Below are 26,705 nucleotides of genomic sequence, written 5' to 3'. Positions count from 1 at the left end.
AGTTTCATTTGCCAAATTCCTTTCAATGAGCATGTGCTATTTCACAATCAGAAAAATATCCACTCACTGAAAACCTCCAAGATACATAATAACCAAAGCTGTCACACTGAACTGACTTCTTAGCATAATTCAGAATTCTACTTTATTTTGGACCATCAATGACTTTAGTTAAGTAAAAAGTAGGAAATAATATGTTAATAGTTCATCAGATATGAGGTGACCTAATTAGAGTAAGCAATAGTCTCAGAATAGAATTCCTGTCCCAGATAATTACTTTATTTATTTATTTTTTTTTAATAAGTGAGAGGCAGGGAGGCAGGGAGACAGGCTCCTGCATGCACCCCGACCTGGTGCCACCCAGCAAGCCTCCTACAGGGGCTTGCTCAACCCTTCTGGAGCCACTGCTCTATTGCTTGGCAACCGAGCTACTTCAGTGCCTGAAGCAAGGCCATGGTGCCATCCTCAGCACCCGGGGCCAACTTGCTTGAACCATTCAAGCGATGACTGCGAAAGTGGGGGGGGGGGGAGAGAGAGAGAGAGAGAGAGAGAGAAGAGGAGTGGAGAACAGATGGTAGCTTCTCCTGTGTGCCCTGACTGGGAAATAAACCCAGAACTTCCACATGTCAGGCCAATGCTCTACCATTGAGCCAACCAGCCAGGGCCCAGATAATTACTTTAGTTCTCTGAAATGTGCTAATACTTTATATACTGTTATCTGTATAAACAATATTTCTTCCCCACTCTTACTAATTAAACAAAAAGTCAAGTGCTTTTAAGATGATGTTTACAAATGTCACCATTTTATCTATGCTTATATCTAGAAGTCATAATTCATAAAAAGATTTCTCATGGCATTAATCCCAACCGTACATATTAACCCAAATTATTTCAGCTTAAGTGGCTTCTCCTTACCCTGAGCCCTCTAAGAATCTTGTTTAATGTGACAAGATTATGAAAGTTTATTATTTTATAAAAACAAGAAGCTTCTGAGAAGCCACAGTGTCAACCATGTGAAACACCACTGCCTAATGAGGTAGATGAAGGAACGGCATGGGCTGAAGAGTTTGAATTCTACAGTGATATATTTAACTCCATGACCTGACAGGTCTCTCAATGCTGAGTCTCTGCTCGTCATTCCAGTGCAGCCTCAGGGATGACTTATCTGTCTGTATCTTCAAAAAGAATGAGCATAAAGGGTCCCCACTTTATACAAAAGTTTAAGACTTAGTCAAGCCTGACCAAGCGGTGGTGCAGTGGATACAGCGTCGGACTGAGACACGGAGGACCCAGGTACGAAACCCAGAGGTCGCCAGCTTGAGCATGGGCTCATCTGGTTTGAACAATGCTCACCAGCTTGAGCCCAAGGTCGCTGGTTTGAGCAAGGGGTCACTTGCTCTGCTGTAGATTTACATGTTTAAATAGGGCAATCAGGGAAGATTTCCATGAGCAGATACATAATCTGAATAAAGAGTCAATCAGGTCAAGGGCAGGGCTAAGATACTGAGGGTAGAGAGCTAAATGCGAAGGAAGCAACTCAAGTAGAGATCCGCAGTGGAGTGTGCCTGGCATGTACAACATACATCAAAGTGGCCAATATAACCGAAACTGCAGGGGAAGGGAAGAAAAGCAAGACCTGAAGTGGAGGAGGGGAGCACATCGTATGAGGCCTCAGAGCCCTGTGTAAGGATTCTGGATTTTCCTTTGGGTAAGAGGGAAGCAGTTGGACAGTTCAAAGAGGAGGTACAACACATGCTATGACTTAGGTTGAATACCAACTTGTGTGTTGAGAATTCAATAAAGGGCAAAAGAGCAAAAAACAAGAGACAAGCTAAGGCAGTGGTTCTCAAAGCGTGTGCCAGGGTGCACTGGTGTGCCTTAGAAGATTTCCAGGTGCACCCTATGGTATTCCAGAGAAATATGTGCCTGTTGGGGACCAAAAAACCAACAGGGTTTTTGGAGTTTAGATATTTGGAGGACAGAGGTGTGGGGAATTGGCTGTAAGCTGACAGTCTGCCCAACCCCCCACCTCACTTGCCTGATTAGGTTGCAAAAGGCTGTTAAGCTGTGGTGCTGGGTTGTTTATACCAGTGGTCCCCAACCTTTTTTGGGCCACAGACAGGTTTAATGTCAGAAAATATTTTCACGGACCGGCCTTTAGGGTGGGATGGATAAATGTATCACGTGACCAAGACAAGAGTCAAGAGTGAGTCTTAGACGGATGTAACAGAGGGAACCTGGTCATTTTTTAAAAATAAAACATCATTCAGACTTAAATATAAATAAAATGAAAATAATGTATATTATTTATTCTTTCTCTGTGGACCGGTACCAAATGGCCCACAGACTGGTACCGGTCCGTGGTCCAGGGGTTGGGGACCACTGGTTTACACTACCCCCCATGCCCCCTGGAAAGACCGGAGGCAAGTTTCTTCTATCCTTTGTTTAGTGTAAAGTTAAGATTTGCTAATGGCCTCACTTTGCCCTATAAATAAAGCAAGATGTAGTTTTGGGGAGCGCTTTGTTCTTGCCAGCAGCAATTACAGGGCCCTCCTGACCCCGTATTTTCTTAATTCCGCATATTTTCTTAATTCCACACCATTCCCACTCAGGACCTGGAATTACTAGCTGCGCTGGTTCTTGGCATGAGCCCAGATATAAAAATCAATATAGTTACTCTATTATACCATTTCATTACAGAAATACTGCTCTTTTTGCTAACACATCATTATTATATTTATTATTAACACATTATATTATTTTTAGATAAATACACCCAAATAAAATGGATAGATTTCTCAAAAAGAAGCATGATATTGAAGAATCTGATTCTGGAAGTGAGCAAAAGTTAAGTCTAAATAAAACAGGACTTGAAGGCTGACAGGCAGAATTTAGTTTATAGTATTTTCCATCACTTACCACTGAACAATACGATTGGATCAGAAACCCATTCATGGAAGTTCAAGTGATTTTGGTTTAAAATTAACAGAAGAAGAAGAACTGGCAGCTATAGCCACTGATCGTGGATTGATGATTAAACATAAGAAATTGTCTCTTGAAGCCTTGTGGATTTCTATAAAAGAAGAATATGGCTCTGAACATTTTACTACAATTTTCAAAATCCTATTTATGTGAATTAGGATTTTCTACCCTCAACATAATTAAGAATAAAAAGAGAGGAATTCTTCAATGTATTGACGAGCAAATGAGAGTTTGCCTTTCAAATATATGCCCAAACATTGAAGAAATTGCTAGGACACATCAGGTTCATGTTTCTCATAAACACAAGAATGAAAAAACTTAACACATTCGTGCCAGGACCTGCCAAATTTACTAAATCTTACTAAGAATGTATCTATATATATAAAAAGATAACTTTTTTGTCTTTTTTTATTTTAACCCCTTTTTTACAAATTCTAAAAAGCATAACTCAAAAAATGTAACATAAAAATGTTTTTAAGGCCCTGCCCGGTTGGCTCAGTGGTAGAGCGTCGGCCTGGCGTGCAGAAGTCCCGGGTTCAATTCCCGGCCAGGACACACAGGAGAGGCGCCCATCTGCTTCTCCACCCCTCCCCCTCTCCTTTCTCTCTGTCTCTCTCTTCCCCTCCCGCAGAGAGGCTCCATTGGAGCAAAGATGGCCCGGGCGATGGGGATGGCTCCTTGGCCTCTGCCCCAGGCGCTAGAGTGGCTCTGGTCGCGACAGAGCGATGCCCCGGAGGGGCAGAGCATCGTCCCCTGGTGGGCAGAGTGTCGCCCCCTGGTGGGCATGCCAGGTGGATCCCAGTCGGGAGCATGTGGGAGTCTGTCTGATTGTCTATCCCCATTTCCAGCTTCAGAAAAATACAAAAAAAAAAAAAAATGTTTTTAATGTCAGAATAAATTTAATTTTGTCATATTTATTTCATTTAATTACCATAAAGGCACGCTTGGACTTTATATTTTTTTCTTTAATATTTGACTTAATTATTATAACATATTTTTCAGGAATTTGTATATAGTGCGCCTACAATTATTTGTAGGATTTTAAATGTGCCCTGACTTCAAAAAATTTGAGAACCACTGAGCTAGGGTCTAGTACAATAATCCTGATTATTAAAGATGACAACACTTTGAATCTGTTGATAGTAGTAGACTTGCTAAAAAGTGGTCAGACTTTAAATATATTGAGGGAGGAGGGTCGACAGGGTTTGTTTTGCTTTGGATGGGGATAAACTATAAAAGAAAGGAGGATCAAGATCAAGCATGACTCCAAGAGTTTGGCCTGAGTCACTGGGAGGCTGGAGTTGCCATTTGCTGTGAGGAAAAGACTGCAAGAGAAGCGGGTGGGGAAGGGGAGGGCAATGCCAAGAGATGATATTTGGACATGCTAAATTTGTGATGTCTGTGAGACACGTAAGTGCAGACTTGGAACCAGCAGTTGGATAACTAACATCGGGGGAGAGGCTCAGGTTGCTGACAAAATTGTGGGAGTCAGCATATATATGATACTTAGCCATTAGACTGGATGAAACCACCACAGGGAGTGCGTATACAAAAGAGAAAATTTCATGCACTAGGTCAACACTGAGAGGTCAGGGAGATGAGCAACACTAACAAAAGGAGAAGGAGCGGCCAGTGAAGGGGAAGAAGCCAGGGAGTGTGGTACCCTCTAAGTCTATCAAGCGCAGCATTTCCAGGGGGAGCAAGTCATTCAAGCACTGTGTCAAATGCTGCTTAACAGAGCTAAGGATAACCACTGGATTTTAAATGTGATTGTTAACCTTGAGAGAACAGACTGGTGGCTTGGTAGAGGAGGATGCCTGACTGAGGAAGACTTAAAAGCACATGATAGGAGAGAACTGAGAATAAAAAAAAAAATGTACCTCAAGTGCAGACAACCCCTTGAAGTTTCACTTTGAAAGGTTGCTAAAAAACAGCAAAGAAAATTGGAAGGGACACTCAACCACTCAGGTGACCTACAGAGTCCAGGTAGAACAGGGCTTTATTCAGGACAACTATCAAGAGACTGAGCCACCAAGAATGCCTGTGACATATAGACAGTACCAAAGAGAAATAATAGCTACTTCTAAAAAGGAAGCAAAAATGTGGATTTCTGCCTGCCTCCCCACTGCCCTCTGGGCCCCCAGACAGCAGGGAACAGGTAGCACCTGGAAATGTCTCAGCAACGGTTTACCACTGGCTCTTCCGCCATGGGACTCCACTCCCACAGGGAAAGCTGCCTTGTGCCCTGCTGACAAAGGTCCCTGGGAAGAAGTTTTGCAGCAAAGACTCATGAGGTAATCTCCCACAGAGGGGCAGAGGACACCTGTAGCTGACTGGAAGGCTGAAAAACCCACAAGGGATGATATCCATCCCAATCATTGCCTCGGAAATGTGAAGCCAAGAGCCCGGTCTCATCCATACACTTTTTTCATTCGCCCATCTTTACCCACACTCCTGGCAAGCCCTCAGGTTTCTAGGACTACCCAGAGCCAAGACCTAGAAAAATTAAAAAACCCAGAAAATTAGAACCCCTGGGCCTCAGTCCAGAAACAAAGTAGCAGATCTTTCTTCATGCCAGAACACTGTGAGGAAGTGGAATTAAAGCCTACCTCTCCTGATCTCGTCAGCACTCACTGTTTCTCTTTAAAACTAAAACAGACTGCAAAAAGTAGTAACAGAAGATCAATGTTAAGGTCAACCAGGGCATAAACTCAATCTCCTTTTTTTCTTCTTTCTGATCCTCTAATCCTCAATCTACTCCACCTTTCCATAGCCAGTGAGAGACCACAGATGTGTCTTACATTATGCATGTGATGTGTTACTGAAAAACTATCTGTAATTCTGATTTTGGCAAGTTAAATCAAATTTTAAAATGCTATTTAAAGAAATTTCATGGTAAATATGATTTCTGAAAAGACAACCTCCCTCCAGAAGAGGGAGAAAGCACATATGCATTTCTTTCTTTTTAATTAAAATATGTTTTGCAAATAATATTGTGTAAATTTAAAGTGTATAACATACTAATCTGATACATTTATATATTGTAATATAATTGCCATTAGAGCAATAATTAGCACCACTATCATGTTACGTAACTGTTCTTTCTTTTGAGTGGCTGGAATAAGTAAATTCTAGTCACTGAGCAAGTTTGGTAATTATAATCCAACATTGTTGTCTATACCTTTGCAGCCCTTAATTTGTCTGTTAAGCACTTACTAAATGCAAGGCCCTGTGCCAGGCACTCAGTAGAAAAACACCTACAGCAACCCCCTTCCCCAAAAGCTTATGTCACAGTGAAAGAAAGCTTGAAACAAATTATTATCACAAAATAAAGAAACTGAGAAGAAAGAAAGCTTGTACTATATCTTCTCAATTCTAAAGTACTCTTCCCCACATTTTAAACTTCCTGAAATCAAGAGGTGCATTAAAATGGCCGCCACCACCTCTGGAGTGCGGCTTCCCCGTGCCGACCCCTCGCGTGAGGCATAGGTTGTGCTGGAACCCCACCTGCTGAGTTTAAGAACCACTTAAGGTACGTTCAAAAGGATTACAGGATGATACAAAATTGAAACAAAACTGATTTATACATAGGAAGGCATGGAAACAGCAATGAGCATGATGTTATCAGTGATGCAAATATTTCTTGAGGGAGGAGTGTGTGAAATTCTATATTTTCTTGTAAAGCAACAACCACATGTTACATGATGAGAACACAGTGTGTCATAATTGTTAGTCTTTTTCTCTCTTAGTGTATGTTTCTTTTATTGGTGTATTTTATTCCTGGATATGATGCTAAATATACAGGCAACAAAAGCAAATATAGACAAGTGGGCAAGTGGGACTACATCAAACTAAAAAGCTTCTGCAAAGAAAATAAACAATAAAATGAAAAGGTAACTTATAAAATGGAAGAAAATATTTGCAAACCATATATCCTATAAGGGGTTAATAACCAAAATATATACGGAATTACTACTGTAAATCGATAACAAAACAAACAAAATAAAAAAAAACAGTAAGATAAAAACATGGGTAAAAGACTTGAACAGACATTTTCCCCAAAGAAGATACACAAATAGCCAACAGGTACATGAAAAGGTGTTCAACATCACCAATCATCAGGGAAATGCAAATAAAAACAATGAGAGGAATATCACAACCATGGCCCCCTGCTGGGCTTCTGCCCTCAGCAGAAGGGCATAGGAAACCACGACTCCAGTCCTATAGGGTTCATGCACACAATCACTGACTCCAAGCTCCAGAGCAGAGGCACCAGTTTGAAAAGTATCTGGGTCATACTGACAAATTTTAGGGCCACTGCCTGAGGGGCAGGGATCTTCTGGGGACATTTATTCTTTGTTTCTTTTATTTTACTCTCTTTCCACCTAGCTGGCCCAAGTAACACTCTACATCAACCTTCCTAACAATGTTCATACCACTGTAATGTTTTCCTGAGTTCCAACCCTGCCCAACCTGCCCGTCAATACCAGAAACCCTCCCAAACAGCTCCAGCCCGACACACACAGAAGACAGCCTCAGCTGGGCACCAGAGTCCCACCCAAATGACACCAGTCCCAAAACACTCAGCAGGCAGCTTCAGACAGCATTGGAGCCCCTCCAAAATGGCTCCTGCTTTGAAGAGTGAACCCACACACACCAGTATGTCCACAACTGTTGAGGCAAAACCTCTCCGCCAAGCAGGCTGGGACCATCCCTGCCCACCAGCACACCCAAAACAGTTGTGGCAGAGCCTCACAGACAGCTATGCAGGGACTCAGCCCTTCCCACCAGCATATCTGCAGCATTTGCAGCTGGGCCTTTCAACCAGTCATTCTGAAGTCAACACTGCCCACCAACACACCCACAGCATCGCCAACCAAGTACAACAGGAGAGCACATATAGCTACACAGAGGATTGTCCCACTGGGACCCAAAGGACACTGTCTACATAATGCCACTCTCTAAAGACCAGGAAAAAGACATAGCTGACCTGCCTAATACAGAAACAAACACAGAGAGATAGGCAAAATGAGAATACAAAGGAATATGTTTCAAAGGAAAGAACAAAACAAAACCTAAGAAAAAAAATTAATGAAACAGAGATAAGCAGTAAAACAGATAAAGAGTTCAAAGTAATGGTCATTAAAACACTCACCAGCCTGACCTGTGGTGGCGCAGTGGATAAAATGTCAACCTGGAAATGCTGAGGTCGCTGGTTCGAAACCCTGGGCTTGCCTGGTCTAGGCACATATGAGAGTTGATGCTTCCAGCTCCTCCCCCCTTCTCTCTCTCTGTCTCTCTCTCCTCTCTCTCTCTCTCTCTCTCTCTCTCTCTTGTCTCTCTCTCTCTCCTCTCTAAAAATGAATAAAACAAACAAAAAAACCACTCACCAAACTCAGTAGAATAGTGGACAAAGTGAAAACCTCAAAGATAGAAAATATGCAAGAACTCAGCAAAAGAGTGGACAAAGTGAAACCCTCAAAGAGATAGAAAATATAGGGAAAAAAATCAGCACTAAAGAATACAATAACCAAAATAAAAAATATACTAGAAGGAATCAGCAGCAGATTAGATAATAAAGAAGAATGGATGAGCTATCTGGAAGATAGTGTAACAGAAACACTGAATCAGAACCAAAAAGAAGAATTCTAAAAAATGAGGATAGTTTAAAGGATCTCTAGGACAACGTCAAGCATATTAATATTCACTTTACAAGGCCCCAGAGAGAGAAGAGGGAGAAAAAGGGGGAAAGAAAATCTCTGAAGAAACAATGACTGACTGGTCAGTGGTGGTGCAGTGGATAGAGCATCAACTTGGGACACTGAGGTCCCAGATTCAAAACCGCAAGGTTACCAGCTTGAGCACGGGATCATCAACGTGAGCCCAAGGTCACTGGCTTGAGCAAGGGCCCAGTCAAGGCATGCATGAGAAGCAATCAATGAAAAACTAAAGTGATGCAACTACAAGTGGATGCTTCTCATCTCTATCCCTTCTGGACTCTCTCTCTCAAAAAGAATTAAAAACTTCCCTAACCTGGCAAAGGGAATAGACGCCCTAGGTCAGAAAGAATAGAGTAGAGAGTCCTAAATAAGAAGAACTCAAAGTAACAAAAGCCAAGACACATAAATAAAATGTCAAAAGTTAGAGAAAATTCTAAACAAGGGAAATCCCCATAAGCCTATCAGGTGAGTTTTTAGCAGAAATATTGCAGGCCAGAAGGGAGTGATGAGATAAATTCAAAGTGCCAAAAGAGAAAAACCTACAACCAAGAATACTCTACCTGGCAAGATTATCATTCAGAATTAAAGGAGATAGTTTCCAAGACAAGCAATAGCTGGAGGAGTTCATCACCACTAAATTGGCACTACAAAAAATGTAAAAGGGACTTCTTTAACCCTTTGGGTAGTACAAACATTCATGTAAGTCCTCACTCAAAGGGTTAACAAAAAACTCGTTACTCAAAGGGTTAAGTGAAAAAGAAAAATGCAAAATTAGAAGTGAGAAAATAAATATATATAATAAAAATTTTACTGGTAAAGGTAAACATATAGTAAATGTAGTGGATCAATCACTGATAAAGCTAAAAAGGTTAACCGAAAAAAAAAGTGGTAAAATAATCTAATTCTACAATAATTAGCAAAGGGATATACACACACAAAAAAAAAAGATGTAAAATATGGCATCAGAAACATAAAATGGGTGAGTGTTGTACATAAAAATGTACTACCTTTAGAATGCATTTGAACTTAAAATAGACTGCTATATAGATAGGTTGTTATGTATGGACCTCATGGTAACCACAAACCAAAAATCTAATACATACACAAAAAATAAATAGAAAGGAATCCAAATATAACACTTAAAAAATCATATCACAAGAGAAGAGAGTAAGAAAAGGGTTACAAAACAACCAGAAAATATACATAATTAACAAAATAGAAATGAGTACATACCTACCAATAATTACTTTGAAAGTAAATGAACTAAATGTTCCAATAAAAGGCATAGGGTGGATGAATGGATAAAAAAGTGTTAAGACCCATACCTATGCTGCCTACAAGAGACTCATTTCAGATCAATACACACACATACACAGACAAAAGTGAAGTAACGGAACAGATGTTTAATGCAAATGGAAACAAAAAGAAACTGGGGTAGCAATACCTCTATCACACAAAATACACTTTATTAAAAACACTATGACAAGAAACATTTCATAATGATCAATGAATAAACTCAGTAAATAAATACAAAGTTTGTACATATTTAAACACCCAACATAGGAGTACCTAAATTTTTAAAGCAACTATTAAGAGACATAAAGGGAGAAATGAAAAGCAATATAATATTAGTAGGGGACTTTAACACCCCACTTTCATTAATGAATAGATTATCCAGACTGAAAACCAAATAGGAAAACACTGGCCTTAAATGACACATTAAGTCAGATGGTCTCAATAAAACATTCCATCCAAGAACAGACAAATACACAGTCTGTTCAAGTCAACATGAAACATTCTGTAGGATAGATCACATGTTAGGCCACAAAACAAGTCTCAATAAATTTAAGAAGATGGAAATTTCATATCAAGCATCTTTTCCGACTGCAACAGTATGAAATTAGAAATCAAGTACAGAAGAAAACTGGAAAAACACAAACATGAAGGCTAAACAATATGCTACTAAACAATCAATTGATCAATGAAGAAATCAAAGAGAAAGTAAAAAATACCTTGAGACAAATGAAAATGGAACAACAATGTTCTAAAATCTATGGGAAACAACAAAAGCAAGTCTCTAACAGGAGTGTTTATAGTGATACAGGACAACTTCAAGAAACAAGAAAAATCTCAAAAATTCTAACCTTACACCTAAAGGAACTAGGAAAAAAACAAACAAAACCCAAAGCCAGTAGAGGAAAGAAAAAAGAATCAGAGTTTTTTGTAAAGATAAACAATACTGATAGAATTTTAGTCAGACTCATCAAGAAAAAACAAGAGGGCCCAAATAAAATCAGAAATGAAAGAGAAGTTACAACTGACATCACAGAAATACAAAGAATCTTGAGCATACTATGAATAATTATGCACAACAAATTAGATAACATAGAAGAAATAGATAAGTTCCTCAAAACATACAATCTTCAAAGTAGGAAAGAAACTGAAAATCTGAACGGACTATTTAGCAGTACCAAAATTAAATCAGTAACCCAACCAACAAAAGTCCAGGACCAAACAGCTTCATAGGTGGATTCTACCAAACATTTAAAGAATTAATACCTATCCTTCTTCTCAAACCATTGCAAGAATTAAAGAGGAAGCAATGCTTCCAAACTCAATCTACATGGCCAGCGTTACTCTGATACCAAAACCTAACAAAGACAATACAATAAAAAGAAAATTACAGGCTAATATGCCCAATGAACATACATGCAATATCCTCAACAGAATTCAACAATTTATTAAAAGGATCATATACCATGATCAAGTGGGATTTATTTCAAGAATACAAAGATGGTTGAATATATCCATAAATCAATCAACATGATACCCCTCATTAACAAAACAAAAGGTAAAAATCATATGATAAATCTCAATAGAAAAATCATCTGACAAAATTCAACATCCAGTTGTGATAAAACCTCTAACCAAGTGGATACAGAGGGAAGATACTTCAACACAATAAAGTCTTTATATGACAAACCTACAGCTAACATCATGGCCGATGGTAAAAAGCTGAAAGTTTTTCTTCTAAGATCAAGAACAAGATATGAATACCCACTCTCACCACTTAGGCGCAACATGGTACTGGAAGTCCTCACCACATCAATCCAACAAGAAAAAAAAAAAGTACCAAAACTAGAAAGGAAATGTAAAACTGTCATTATTTACAGATGACATAATATATATAGTAAAACCTAAAAACTCCACAAAAAATTAGAAAAAATAAATTGAAGGATACAAAGTTAATATGCAAATTATTGTTTTTATACACTAATAATGAACTATATAAAGGAGAAACTAAGAAAACAATCTCATTTACAATTGCATCAAAAAGAATAAAATATTTAGACATAAATTTAATCAAGGAGGTCATAAAATTTGTACTCTGAAATCTATAACATACTGATAAAAAGAAATTGAAGACCACACAAATAAATGGAAAGATACTGTGCTCACAGATGGGAAGAATTAATAGCATTAAAATGGCCATATTACCCAAAGCAATTTACAAATTCAATGCAATCCCTATCAAAATACCAATGACACTTTTCACAGAACTATAACAAATAATCCTAAAATTTGTATGGAATCACAAAAGATCTAAATAGCCAAAGAAATCTTGAGAAAGAAAAAGAAAGTTAGAGATATCAATCATAGACCCTGATTTCAAACTATACTACAAAGTTATAGTAATCAAAACAGTATGGTGCTGGCACAAAAATAAACCTATAGATCAATGGAACAGAATTGAGAGCCAAAAAATAAACCCATGCTTTTATAATCATTTAATCTACAACAAATAAGGCAAGAATATACAATACAGAAAGGACAGTCTCTTCACAAAATGCTGTTGGGAAAACTGGACAGAATAAAAAAATAAATAAAACTAGACCATTTTCTTATACCATATACAAAGATAAGTTCAAAATTGATTAAAGACTTACATATAAAACCTGAAACCATAAAACTCATAAAAGAAAAATATAAGCAGTAAATAATTTGGTATTTCTCTTAGCAATATTGTTTTGTATATCTCCTTGGGCAAGGGGAACAAAAGCAAAAATAAACAAATAGGACTACATCAAACTAAAAAGGTTTTGCACAGTGAAGTAAAACATCAATGAAATGAAAATGCAACCTACTGAATGGAAAATGATACAGTCATACACACCACATAATCACAAGGGTGCACTCTTAAAAACGCATTGTTAGAGGTGATTTCATCATTGTGCAAACCTCATAAAGTATACTTACACAAACCTAGATGGAACAGATCACTACATACGAAGGCTATATGATATATCACTATTGTACATGCGGTCCATCATTGACTGAAATGTTGTTATGCAGAGCATGACTTTATTTATAAATTATATATCCAAGAAACAGTTAATATCCAAGATATATATAAAAAACTCATACAACTCAACATGAAAATACAACCTGATTAAAAAATGGGCAGAGGATCTAGATATTTCTCTAAAGAATACACACTGATGGCCAATAGATACATAAAAAGATACTCAACATTACTAGTCATCAGTGAAATGCAAATCAAAATGAGAATATCACCTCATACCTGTCTAAATGGCTATTATCAAAAAGATAATAAATAACAAGAGTTGGCAAGGATGTGGAAAAAAAAAAAAGGAACCTGCCTTCATGCACTGCTGGTGGGATTGTAAATTGGTACAGCTACCATGGAAAATAGTATGAAGATTCCTCAAAATATTAAAAATAGAACTATAACCTAGCAATCTCATTTCTGGGCATTTATCCAAAGAAAACAAAAACACTAACTGGAAAACAGACATGCACCCCTGTGTTCACTGCAGCATTATTTATAATAGCCAAGATATGGAAGCAACCTAGGTGTTCACAGATGGATGAATGGATAAGGAAGATGTGCTATGTAAACACAACGAAACATTACTCAGCCATAAAAAAAGAATGAAGTCTTGTCATTTGTGACAATAGGGTTAGACCTAGAGGGTATTATGTTACATGAAATAAGTCAAATAGAGAAAGACAAATACCATATGATTTCACTTATATGTGAAATCTAAAAAATAAAACAAAGAACAAACAAAAACAAAACAGAAACAGAATCATAGACACAGAGGATAAACTGATGGTTGTCAGAGGGAAGAACAGTATGGAGATGGATGAAAAACAGGAAGGGGATTCAGAGGTCCCAACTTCCGGTTTTAAAATCAGTAAGAAATAGGGTGCAATGTACAGCACAAGGAATGCAGCCAATAATACTGTAATAACCTTGTATAATGACAGATGTTTACTAGAGGTTACTAGACTTACTGTAGTGATCACTTCATAAGGCACAGAAATGTCAAATCACTATGTTGCATACCTGAAACTAATATAAAATTATATGCCAACTATACTTTAATATTTAATGGTTAAAATGGTAAAAACAAAAAAACTAATCGTAAACAAGGTAGTTCTCAAGTTAAATTGTTCTTACATTCAACATTTGATACAAATCAACTAGTAGTTTTTTAAAATAATAATCTTAGTTACATAGATTCAATGAAATACAGATAAGTATTTGAGCCCACTACTCAGGACCAAGAACTGTGCTTGGTGCCTTTCATATGTCAACTAACTCAATCCTCATAAATATTACGGTAGATATTATTCTTTTTTATAAATAACCCCTTGCCATTGTCACAGCCAACATGTAAAAGAGTCTGAAAAGGACCCAGGTACAGTACCTACCCTTCTCCCTCCCTAACCAGGCAAATGTCTATAATGCCAGAACATGAGTCAGCATTTGCAAGGTAAGCTCCCAGCCACCCTAGCGTCTTCCCCACTCCCTACTCAGTCCTCCCCACCCAGTGATGAGAACAAGATGCTAGAGTTTACCCCTCAGGCTAATGATCATGTCCTGCCTGGCCTTAGGAGAGACTTACACTGACCATAACCAACTATCTTCCCTCTGCCTTTCAATTATCACCTTCCAAAAACTATAACCAAAAATGTAAGCCAGGTCTCCGGATTTTCTGCAAAGGCCTAAGGTACAAGTCTTTTTTACTTTGGTCAAACAATTGCAAAATTTTGTGCTCCACCTTTCTTCTGACTTGATCACCCAACTCTGCTGTTGCCATTGTCAACCTCAGAGCAACAGCCCCAAACAAGAATAAAGCAATCACACAAAGCCCCACAGATAGAAGGAACTACAGACCTGCTCTAATACCTACCTTCAGGTTCTATGGGCTGATGATGGCCTTGTACTTGAAAGGACATAACATAGTGAGCTGGGTATCCAAGTCAAAAGGGTGCAGTGGATGTCATGAAGGGGAAAGCTGAACTTATCTTTAGTCATACGAAGCAATCCCCACCCGATGCAATGCAAGGTGAGCAAAGAAGGAACTATCCAGGGGGAAGGGGAAAAGACCTTTACAATTTTAGCTTTACCCACCCACTGCATTCTACTTAACAGAATCAAATCTAGTAAATGCATTCTTATCCCACTTCCACCAGTTTTTTCAAAAAGGAGGGGATGGTGGTGAATAATCCCAAGGAAATTGAATTTCTTTTCCAAAGTGACAAAGACAGGCTCTAAGAATTTCAGTTTCCCAAAAAGTAGAATACAGGTTTTCCAACATCTAGACATGAAGGTAACATTTAAAGAACAACAAACCAACTCAATGAGCAACATACTGACCAATAATCAAACTGACAGATGATAAAACTGACACTCTATTTTAGACTTCAGTTTATTCATATACCACTATTTTCCACAGACATAGAGCCATACTTAATTATGAGCACAAGCTCATACATTACATAAATATTATATGTAAAGTTTCCATGTGCTATTTTCCCAGTAGAGCCCGAGCTCTATGCCGATCGATCAGGTGTCCCCGCACAGTGGGACACTCCTGCTTAACAGCAGGGCTGGTGGCCTCTTCGAGACTACTCTTGAGGTGGCTATGAGGATTCTACTTCTCAGTACTGAGACCAATTGCCATTGCAGGAAAGATGACTGACTCACAAGTTAGTTGCAAGAATCACACAGGCAGTTTATTACTCACAAATCCGATGGCATGCCAGGGTACAGCTTAAGGGGGCCCCGTCGGTGTGCTCCTCTCATTTGTCCTTGATCAGAGTGGCATGGAGGTAGTCCACATTCAACACTGGAGTCGGGACAACTAACTGAGCCTGGGGATCCTTCGACTTCAGTACCCTTTTCTTGCATATGCCTTCTAACAGGTGTTAATCTACGGGATTATCACATCAAGCCACTGTTTGCGAGTTCCTGCAGGGAGCTCTTTTTATCTATGTATAATTTCACACACACTCTCACTGGTCCCTGCACAAAAGGATTAGTCTGCCTATCATATCTGTACACACTAGATAAGTTCCCACCCAGAGGGCATGGCCTTACTCACTTGCCTTAATGGCTTTTAATATTATATCCTAACCTATTTCTATATATCGTCTATATTTTTCTATATTTCTATATATTACTGTAACAGCTACCAATTTTAATTAAAAATTAACTCGTATTATTCTATAATGCTCATCCATCTCTTCAAAATTAAAAGACTAAAAACAACCTTTTGCCAATTATGTTACTGTAGTTTGGGTTCAACATTAATTTGTGTTTGGACTTTACCTGCTAGGCCAGTGGCTGACAGCCTTATTTTTCCACTGCTACAAGAAAAGGATCTAGGTCAGGAACAGGCGGGCAAGATAATATGGGTCTGAAAGGCCAGGGTCACATCAGCAGAAATGGAAAGAAGCAAAAAATATGAGAATGGTACCAAGATTTCAAGACTGAGCAAAGACTAGGGTAGTGATGGCAATAAAAGAGATAGGACCTGGCCTATGGTGGCGCAGTGGATAGAGCATCAAACTGGAATGCTAAGATTGCCAGTTAAAAACCCTGGGTTTACCTGGTCAAAGCACATACAACAGCAATCAGTGAACAACTAAAGTGAAGCAACTATGAGTTGGTACTTCTCATTCCCCTGCTCTCTCCTCTGTAAAATCAATAAATAAAATCTTAAAAAAGAGAGAGAGAATACAAGAGAAAGATGGTCAAGGAGTGAGACTAAAAAACAAGATGTTTTTGTTGAGTCTGCTGAATTTGATGTTTATACATGACACTCACCAAGACATGTCCAACAGGAAGTAGGAAATGACTCCCATTGGTCACAAGAGAAAAGTCCGGCATACTGACAGACATGGGAGCCAATATGCTAAAAGATCTGCTGAACTCATGGGAGCACAGCAATAGCACCCTATCACCAAGAACTGCATACAGTGAGAGGAAGGAGGGACAGCAGAGCCCCCAGTCTGTGGCTGTCAGCATTGGGAAGACTCTGTGAAGAATAGAACAGGTCCGAGAAGCAGGAAAAACCAAAAATTCCAGAATCTATGCTACAGACAGAAAGAAAACAGCCACCTCCATCAGAGATCACAGAAATTCAAGAGTTATCCGGAGAAGAAGGCAACCGGATTGAAGAGGGAGAGGGGGCATGGCAGCCAGACAACCCTCCCTACGAAGAAAGCCTGGGGATATGGGAGAAAGGCCTATGGCCAGAAAGATAGAGAAAAGCAATCCAATGTTCTTTGGTTGATATAAACCAATATTACTTTGCTAACCACGCATATCACCACATTAAAAAGAAAAGGCTTAAAGAACGTCTGGCATAAGCATATAAAAACTGGTATCTAGACATCAAGCATTCTTCCCATTAAAATGCACCCCCCAACACACATACTCACACTCCTTTCTAAATGAGACTGATTTTTTAATGCAGGTACAAAAAGAAGATACACATTTTATTTATGAAAAGTGTAGTAAACTGTATGTCATAAACTATACGTTTCAAAATGAGTTTTATTTCAACATTTTACTCAAGAGAATATCTCTTAGTCTTTGAAATGCTTTTCTATTTTTATATCTATGATCTAAATTTGACACGATCATGAGTCATTACCGAAAAATAAAATCCATAGAGACTATTATTAAGTTATAATTAACTCCAGAGTTGCCTTGAAATGTTAGGAAAGCAGTTACACTGATACTCACGTTGTGCCACATCCTTAAAAGCTCCCAGCAACCAAAGATCTTTCAGGCACCAGTGCTCTTGTCTACGCAGTGCTTTAGCACATGCTTTATGCTTACATACAAGTGTTGTTTTCCATCACTAAATGACCTACAAGGCTATGAAAAGTGGTCACGAAAGCAGCAAATACCTGAGGTACTCACAGCTGTGGAGTAGGGGCTGTGCACTCCGGTGTTTTCCGCCCAGCAGCCACACCCGTACAGAGCAGCCTGGGAAAAGAAGGACAGATCGGTGCAATATGTCAGAAACTCTGTATGTGATCACTGGCTGTCAACAAAGACAAAATCATACCCAGTTAATAAATTTAATAATGGTATCTATCAACCGGGTAATAATACCAGAGGTCGTATAAAACCTGGACAAACACCATTCTCACACTATCAAAGCTGTATTTTCAGCTATTGCAATCATCTAAAAATTTTCAGAAAACAGCAGAAGAACTTTTTTAAATCATATCAGCAGTAATTTTTCTTTCCCTGAAAAAATCTTCCCCCATTGTAATTTGCCAGCTGGTTGCTCTTCTGGCCCCTTGAAATCATTGTGTTTGCCTTACAATAGTGGTTCTCAAACTAGGTGTGTATCAAATTACTTGGGGAAGCATGGTGATAGGAGCTGGGGTCCCCAGATAGTCTATGTCAGTGGTCTGGTCTAGCCCAGAAAGTAGCTACATTACCCAGGGCCCAGGGACATAGGGATGCTGGTGGTCCTCCTGCCATGTTCTAGGAAACCCCATTTCAGGGGGCCTTTTCCATGCCTTCCCTGGTTGGAACAATAGGAACTGTAAACTGTTGTGTACCAAAGCGCCCAGCACATGCTCACCATGGTGCTAGATTCTGCCAGGTATAAAGAAAGGAGGAAGAAAGGACTGTTCAAGCTGATTACTTTGAGGGTTATGTTGGCCTCATAAAATGTGTTTGGAAGTATTGCTTCTTCTTCAATTTTTTGGAAGACTTCGAGAAGAATAGTAACCAAGTCTTCTTTGAATGTTTGATAGAATTCACTAGTATAACCGTCTGGGCCTGGAAATTTATTTTTGGGGAGGTTTCTAATAGTTTTTCCTATTTCCTCCCTGCTAATTGGTCTCTTTAGGTTTTCTGCTTCTTTATGACTCAGTCTAGGAAGGTTGTATTGTTGTGGGAATTTATTCATTTCTTCTAGATTGTTGAATTTAGTGGCATATAGTTTTTCATAGTATTCTACAATAATTCTTTGTATATCTATGATGTCTGTGGTGATTTCTCCTCTTTCATTTTGGATTTTGTTTATATGAGTCCTTTCTCTTTTTTCCTTGGTGAGTCTTGCCAAGGGTTTGTCAATTTTGTTGATCTTTTCAAAGAACCAGCTACTTGTTTTATTAATTTTTTCTATAATTTTTCTGTTCTCTATTTCATTTATTTCTGCTCTGATTTTTATTATTTCCTTTCTTCAACTGGTTTTGGGTTGTCTTTGCTCTTCTTTTTCTAGTTACTCAAGGTGTGAAGTTAAGTGGTTTACTTGGGCTCTCTCGTTTGTTCATATCGGCCTGAAGTGATATGAACTTTTCTCTTATTACTGCTTTTGCTGCATCCCAGAGATTCTGATATGTCGTAAAGTCATTTTCATTTGTCTGTATATATCTTTTGATCTCTGTGCTTATTTCTTCTTTCACCCATTCATTTTTTAAAAGTATGTTCTTTAGTTTCCACATTTTTGTGGGGTTTTTCCCTCTTCTTTGCAGTTGAATTCTAGTTTCAAGGCTTTATGATCAGAAAATATGCATGGTACAATTTCAATTTTTCTGAATTTACTGATGTTATTTTTGTGGCCCAACATATGGTCAATTCTTGAGAATGTTCCATGTACACTAGAGAAAAATGTATACTCTGTCACTTTGGAATGAAATGTCCTGTAGATGTCTATCATATCCAGGGGCTCTAGTGTTTCGTTTAAGGCCAATATATCTTTATTGATTTTCGGTTTGGATGAACAATCTAGAGCCATCAGCGCTGTATTGAGGTCTCCAAGTATGACTGTATTTTTGTCAGTTTTTGTTTTTAGGTCAATAAGTAGCTGTCTTATATATTTTGGTGCTCCTTGGTTTGGTGTATATATATTAAGAATTGTTATGTCTTCTTGATTCAGTGTCCCCTTAATCATTATGAAATGACCATTTTTGTCTCTGAGTACCTTTGCTGTCTTGTAGTCAGCATTATTAGATATGAGTATTGCTACGCCTGCTTTTTTTTTTAGATTATATCTGCTTGGAGTATTGTTTTCCAGCCTTTCACTTTGAATTTGTTTTTATCCTTGTTGCTTAGATGTGTTTCTTGTAGGCAGCATACAGTTGGATTTTCTTTTTTAATCCATTCTGCTACTCTGTGTCTTTTTATTGGTGAGTTTAATCCATTTACATTTAGTGTAATTATTGACACTTGTGGGTTCCCTATTGCCATTTTATAAATTGCTTTCTGTTAGTTTTGTATCTTATTTGATTCTTCTGTTTTTCTATCATTTGTTTTTGTTTGGTTATATTCCATACTTCTTTCCTCTGTTGCTACCTTTTATAAGTCATGTGCTTCTGTGGTGGTTTTTTCAAGGGTGGTGACCATTAAGTAATAAAATGGGTACCTACCATGTTCATTGTAGTACACTAGTACACTATCTTATGAGTGCTTCTGCACTCCATCGTCCTTTGCTACTGTTAATCTCCGTCCTCTCCCCCTTTTTTTTTGTTTTGTTTTAGTTGTCACAGTTTAAATTTGGTTTTATTGTGTTTCTGGTGGAGCTTTTACTTGTGGTTTTGTTTTGTTTTGTTCTTTGTATCTGGTTGGAAAAACCCCTTAGAAACTCCTGGAGTGGGGGTTTTCTAATGACAAATTCCCACATCTTTTCTGTATCTGTGAATGTTTTTATTTCTCCTTCGTATTTGAAGGATAGTTTTGATGGGTATAGTATTCTTGGCTGAAGTTCCTCTCTTTCAGGACTTTAAATATTGGGATCACTCTCTTCTAGCTTATAGAGTTTCTGCTGAGATATCCAATGATAATCTAATAGGCCTTCCTTTATATGTTGTATTCTTCTTTTCCCTGGCTGCCTTGAGAATTTTTTCTTTGTCATTGGTTTGTGATAATTTCATTATGCTGTGCCTTGTAGTAGGTTTGTTGGGGTTAAGAAAACTCGATGTTCTGTTTGCTTCTTTCCTATTCGGTGACTGTACCCCAGGCTCTGCCCCTCTGGCACACTTAGGTAGAGATTTGCAGTTGATAAGTCTCTATGGCAATGTCATATATTAGGCTTCAGTCCTGTTGGTAGTCGAGGCTTGTTAGCATTTGCAGGCTCTGACAATGAGAGAGTCCATTTTCCCGGAGCCTCTCTCCTAGTCTCTCCTTCCTGAATTAGCAGCCTGATGATCCAGCTATGAGGTTGCCGCTGCCTCTGCCAGGAGAGAAAGAGGCTCAAATTGCTGGCAGATTCCCACTCTATCCCCACTCTGCACAGGGCTCTGGGTAAGACTCTGTCAGTCAGAGCCGCCAGTGTAATCAGGCAGGGCTGGGAGCCAATTGCTCTCAAGGTGTCTTTCTATGAGCCTCCAGGTGTGTCCAGTATGCCTCAGCACTCTGCGGGACCACTCTCCCCAGGCTTTTTGCACTTTGTAACCTGTTTTGGCTTCTTTTTCAGTGTGTGAGACTTCCAGTCACTCCAAGGATAGATTTTTCTGTCTCTGGTTGAAGAACTTGTTGAAATTTTGGAGAGATTTATCGGTAGTGCTCCTCACAGCGCCATTTCTCTGACATCACCAGCACATTTTAAAAATAGTCTTTGCGCCTGACCAGGTAGTGGCACAGTGGATAGAATGTTGGACTGGGATGCCGAGGACCCATGTTCGAGACCCCGAGGTCGCCACTTGAGCACGGGCTCATCTGGTTTGAGCAAAAGCTCACCAGCTTGGACCCAAGGTCACTGGCTTGACCTGCTTACTTGGTCTGCTGAAGGCCCACGGTCAAGGCACATCTGAGAAAGCAATCAATGAACAACTAAGGTGTCGCAATGCACAACAAAAAACTAATAATTGATGCTTCTCATCTCTCTCCGTTCCTGTCTGTCTGTCCCTGTCTATCCCTCCTCTGACTCTCTCTGTCTCTGTAAAAAAAAAAAAGAAAAAAGTCTTTCCTTTAAAAAAAAATGAATCTGCTTGTGTGTTTTGTTACAATATGTGCCAATTGTCAAGAACAGTTCTTTTTTTTTAATGCTTATTTTATTGATTTGAGAGAGAGGAAAAGAGAAAGAGAGAGGGATGGGAACACCAATCTGTTCCTGTATGCGCCCTCACCGGGGATTGAATCAGCAACCCCTGCATTTAGGGACAATGCTCTATTCAACTGAGCTATCAGGCCAGGGCAAGAACAGTTCTTTACCACTCATCTGATGCTTACATATTCCCAGCCCAGGCTAATTACATCTCCTTATCCAAGCAACATAATCCAATTAAGCAACTGTATTTTCCTGTAGGTACCTTGTCTCCTCTCTTCCACACCGTTTCCTGAGTTTTCATCTCTCACAAACTGTGTATTCATAAACTAACAAAGTGGATCAAATAAACACTAAGTTTTACAGAAGTGATTCTTTTTTCAAAATAGTCCCCTTTGCAGTGGCAGAATGGCTTCAACAGTGTTTGATGTAATATCCTGCTAACACAGTCCAGAACTATCCTCAGTTCTGTTGTTGCTATTTTGCTAACCAAAACAAACAAAAACAGTGAGAAAATCATGGGAACAGCGATGCTATGAAGGGGGCTCTGCAGGCTTTCTCTCTCCTCCACCAAGGCACCCAAATCTGATATGCCAACCTCGGTTTTCTTATTCCAAACTTAACAAATATACAGGACTTTATAATGTGGAAAAATACCATGACCAGACAAAGGCTTTTTATAATGAGTTCAAAGCATTGTACACATGTTAAGTAATCATTCCTCATAAATCCCCTTGTACAGTACACAAAGAATTGCACAAAATTAATTATTCTTCCCTTTCTTTTCTCCCCCAACAGGACTGTAAGTGGTTTGTCCACAATAAAGGACAGATTAGGGAACAACACTGGAGGCTTTGCAAAGATGTCCTCCTTGATTCAGGTCACCCTGCTTCAAGCGTTCACTCACCACTGTGTCCAAAGCAACTGTGACATCAACTCTTCTTCAAACATGAGAAACAAAGTGCGGAACGCAGCCAAGCAGTGCTGCATAAGTAACACGAGATCCAAATGCTGAGCTTAAACACACCCCTTGCAACTACTTCTACAGATTCCAAAACGGTATGAAATTCATTAGTTCACTCAACAAATATTTATTAAGCCCGTAAGTAATGTGCCAAATTGGTTTTTGCTCAGAAAGCTTACAGATCAAATAGACTGTTAACTTTCACTCTCAGTATAGTCCTAATTGTTGATGATGGGGGTTGCGGGGTGGGAAGACGTGCAAGGGAACTGGAAATACGGCAGTTGCACATAAATTGAGCCTCCTTATATCCCTATTTCTTGAGTGGTATCATGTGTTGGTGACCTGAATGAAATACTGGTTAATCTATAAAATAACTGAAAAGCTTAACCAGAGGAGGGATATAGAGGGTGAAAATGTTCCTTGAATGGAAAAAATACAAAATGTGGCTCTAAAATCATTTTCCCACCTAAAAAGCAAGCAGCAGTTTAGTGAGGTAGTGCTTGCTCCAAAAGAGAATGACATTCACAAAAACAGAAAACGGAAGTCAACACACATTTCTTAAATGCCCAGCCAATTGAAAATAGTAAAACATAGGATGACCAATGGTAAAGAGCAGAAAGAACCCTATTACTACAAGATCAAATTTTTGCAAAGAATCTTGAAAAGGTTTTTGAAGAATGACTTATACCACATACATGTTAATAAACAATAATGTTTTTTTTCTAAAGAAAAAAAATGTCTTTACAGTTTAAAAATTGTGAGCTTGAAAATCCCATGTTTTAACTTGAAAAGCTGGTTAACAGCCCCCATACTTTCTTACCTGCCCAACTCTCCCCGGGTGCTTCAAGGCCAAGCCCCCACTCGAGACGGCAGCGGCTACATTCCCTTCCTGGTCCACAACCACAGCGCCCACTGTGTCCAAAGTGCCTGCGTCGTTCTCCTGCAGAGCAGAGGCAGCGTGAGCATTCACTGAGCACGGCGCATGACAATTTGAGATGACCACGTAGCACTTTTCAGTAAAATCGTGACATAAAATCTGAGCTAATCCTTGAGTGGAACATTCAGCAACCTCCTAAAATTATCTATTCTCAAGTTGCTGTTTAAACCCTGTTCAAGTCAAATGTATTTTCCACTGAAGAATCCTGAACACGCTTTCTTCTCATAGTAAGCCTAACATGTGTTGCTAGGGGAGGGGAAAAAACTTAGTATGATTTACATTATCTCACAGAGCCTACTTATTCTCAAGCATTAAGTTTATAATTGAGATTTTGTAAAGGAAAGGATCTGTGCCATAAATAAATTGCCGTTACTAGTATTTTTTTAAATATTATATACAAATTTCTAACAGGAAGTAATGGAGTCAGCACAATAAATAAAGAGAATGGTATTTACAATCTGAAAGTACACCATGCTGTAATTTTCTTTAATAGTTCCCTGCCTGTGAGAAACTTTACAGTGAGCCCCCTTCTCTGCTATAGCAATAATATGCTTGCCAACTGCATGTCAGGAAACTGTATGCTCTTTACAGGGATCTCTGTGTTTCTGTGTCTTGTCCCAGGTCCCACCTGCTTAAGGAATGTCTCATACAGTGACTACAAGCAGCTGTCTTCCTTGAACATTACTGGATCACCTGTGCAAGACAGAATAACTTTATACTACTGGATAAAAATTCAGAATTAAAGGAGGCAGGTAAAAGATGTCATAAAAAAATATCATTTTTATATACCAATAGCAGTCATGGTGGAGTTCTCAACACTAGGACAGTGGTTTTCAACTGTACCGAAGAAGCCAAAACCCTTTCCTCATCCCCAGCCCCCAGGATACAAGAAAGAGCCAGGTGGAAGCTCAGTGCAGTGAAACTGCTCCCCTCCTGTGCAGTTTATGCTCACACTACTAGGACTCCACTCCCACCAAGGGTGTCTGGCTAGGCAGTTTGTGAAAGACTATCCCCAGAAAAGTCAATGAGCACCTACACCCACCTCAGAAGTTGAGCAAAACTGAAGGGACTTTTGAAATAATGGAAGCAGAATGCAAACAAAAGAGTTTCCCTTAAACTGAAAAATTCAGAAGCAGAGTAGGCTACAACAAATGTCCCACAAAGTCTGTTAGGAGAAGGCACATCGAGACATTTATAATTTTTTGGTTATTGCTCTGAATTATAATTCCCCTTAAATATACTAATATGACAGGATCTGCTTGGATAGAAAAGGAGTAACTAACTGAAGTAAGCGCTGTATTCCTACTCTCCCTTTAACTACAGCTGGGAGAAGCCTTGCCAATAGACCCACATGGCCACAGCCCAGAATACCATGGTTCTGCAGGTAGCAGGCTGCTGGACTTCCAAGGATAGTTCCCTGTCTGGACTGTAAACTCTCTGAGACCCACTCTGTTTCATCTGGCACACAGCAGACATTCTGGACTTAACTAATTCATTAATTACCAGGAAATAAAGTACGTCTGCATCCCGGGTGTCACAAAACAAGCCTAGTAAGTGATGACAGAGTCATGCCATTCTAATGTCAGGGTCTCAGTATTCCTTCTCCTTTTCTCAAGACTCTATTTCATGCAAATTTAGCGGACACCACTGTCTTAGGGAGAACTTAACAATAACCAGGTATTCTCATTTGGTATGGATGAAGTAAAGTTTACCATCTTTGGTGGATAAGATGAAGGTATCAAAATAAAGAAATGTATTAGACATATTTTATTACAGAAAAGATGAGTAATCCTAAAGAGAAAAGTACTTTTAAGTTGAACATGTTTCATTATTCTAAGAAATAATTCCTAAAACTTATATCCTTGTAACCGACAAAGAAGAGTTTGTTTCTCGTCCACATGCTGTCTTATGTCTTCTACAAGAGGGTTTTTCAAACTTTAAAGTGCATGCAAACCACCTGGAGAATCTGTTTAAATGCAGATGCTAATGGAGTAACCGGGAATGGTCAAGACTGTACATCTACCAACCTCCCAGTAATGCAGATGCTTCTGGTCCACAAACCCTACTTTGAAAAGCAGGTTGGGCAGCATCCCACAGCATCATTATCACCCAAATGTCTGCTCTACTCATTCTGAGGCAAGTAATTTCATAAGCACAAAGCTGCCAAAGGAGAAACTTAAACCACCTAAGACTAACCTATGTCAGCATAAAAGATTTAAACTCTTATCTTGTTCAACTATCAACTGGCAGCAAGTCACCAGGATCACACCATCATGAACATACTACAAAGTATTTTAAATTACTGATCTTATACTGGTTCTTTTAGAAATGAACAGCTTTCATAAATACAGACACTATAAAATAACTTTGCTCAAGAACAACAAAAAAGTCAAGAAACAGTATTCTTTATTAGTTCTTTTTTTATTAGCTGAGACTGCTGATCCTACCCAAGCATTCTATAAAATAAAAATACTGTGGGGATACATAACATACACACACAGATACACCTTATCGGTAAAACAACTTGCTTAGCATTTCAACAGGATATTGTGAACTATGAGAACTGGTATACCTAACCGAACTACTGTTGAAAGATTCAAAAGGATTATACATAGATAGATTTCCTGTAACTTAGTTTTCAAAAATTAAAGACCATGCAAAAAAATAGAGAATTCTGTTCCAAATTAAGCTAAATATTCCTAAGGGCTTGCAACACCTGCAAAAATCAGGATTACTTCATAAATATTCAAGAATTAGTTCATAGATTTCACATACTG

General features: G+C 38.8%; 1 protein-coding gene across 4 annotated transcripts in view; it reads right to left on the bottom strand.

Moving 5' to 3' along the window:
• Positions 1-26,705, bottom strand: part of TASP1 (taspase 1) — a 314,709-nt gene that overhangs the window by 136,846 nt on the left and 151,158 nt on the right. For 3 of the 4 annotated variants that reach the window (XM_066387123.1, XM_066387124.1, XM_066387125.1), the window contains 2 exons: positions 23,812-23,931; positions 17,931-18,009 (listed from right to left, as the gene is read on the bottom strand). In XM_066387123.1, coding sequence (XP_066243220.1) covers positions 17,931-18,009; positions 23,812-23,931 — 199 coding nt within the window. The remainder of the gene's footprint in view (positions 1-17,930; positions 18,010-23,811; positions 23,932-26,705) is intronic. The other variant, XR_010751729.1, reaches the window with a different exon arrangement.

Source organism: Saccopteryx leptura, chromosome 5 (assembly GCF_036850995.1).
Source record: "Saccopteryx leptura isolate mSacLep1 chromosome 5, mSacLep1_pri_phased_curated, whole genome shotgun sequence".
Classification (NCBI taxonomy): Eukaryota; Metazoa; Chordata; class Mammalia; order Chiroptera; family Emballonuridae; genus Saccopteryx; species Saccopteryx leptura.
The sequence above is the reverse complement of the archived record's forward strand: the minus strand, read 5'-3'. Positions and strand labels throughout refer to the sequence as shown.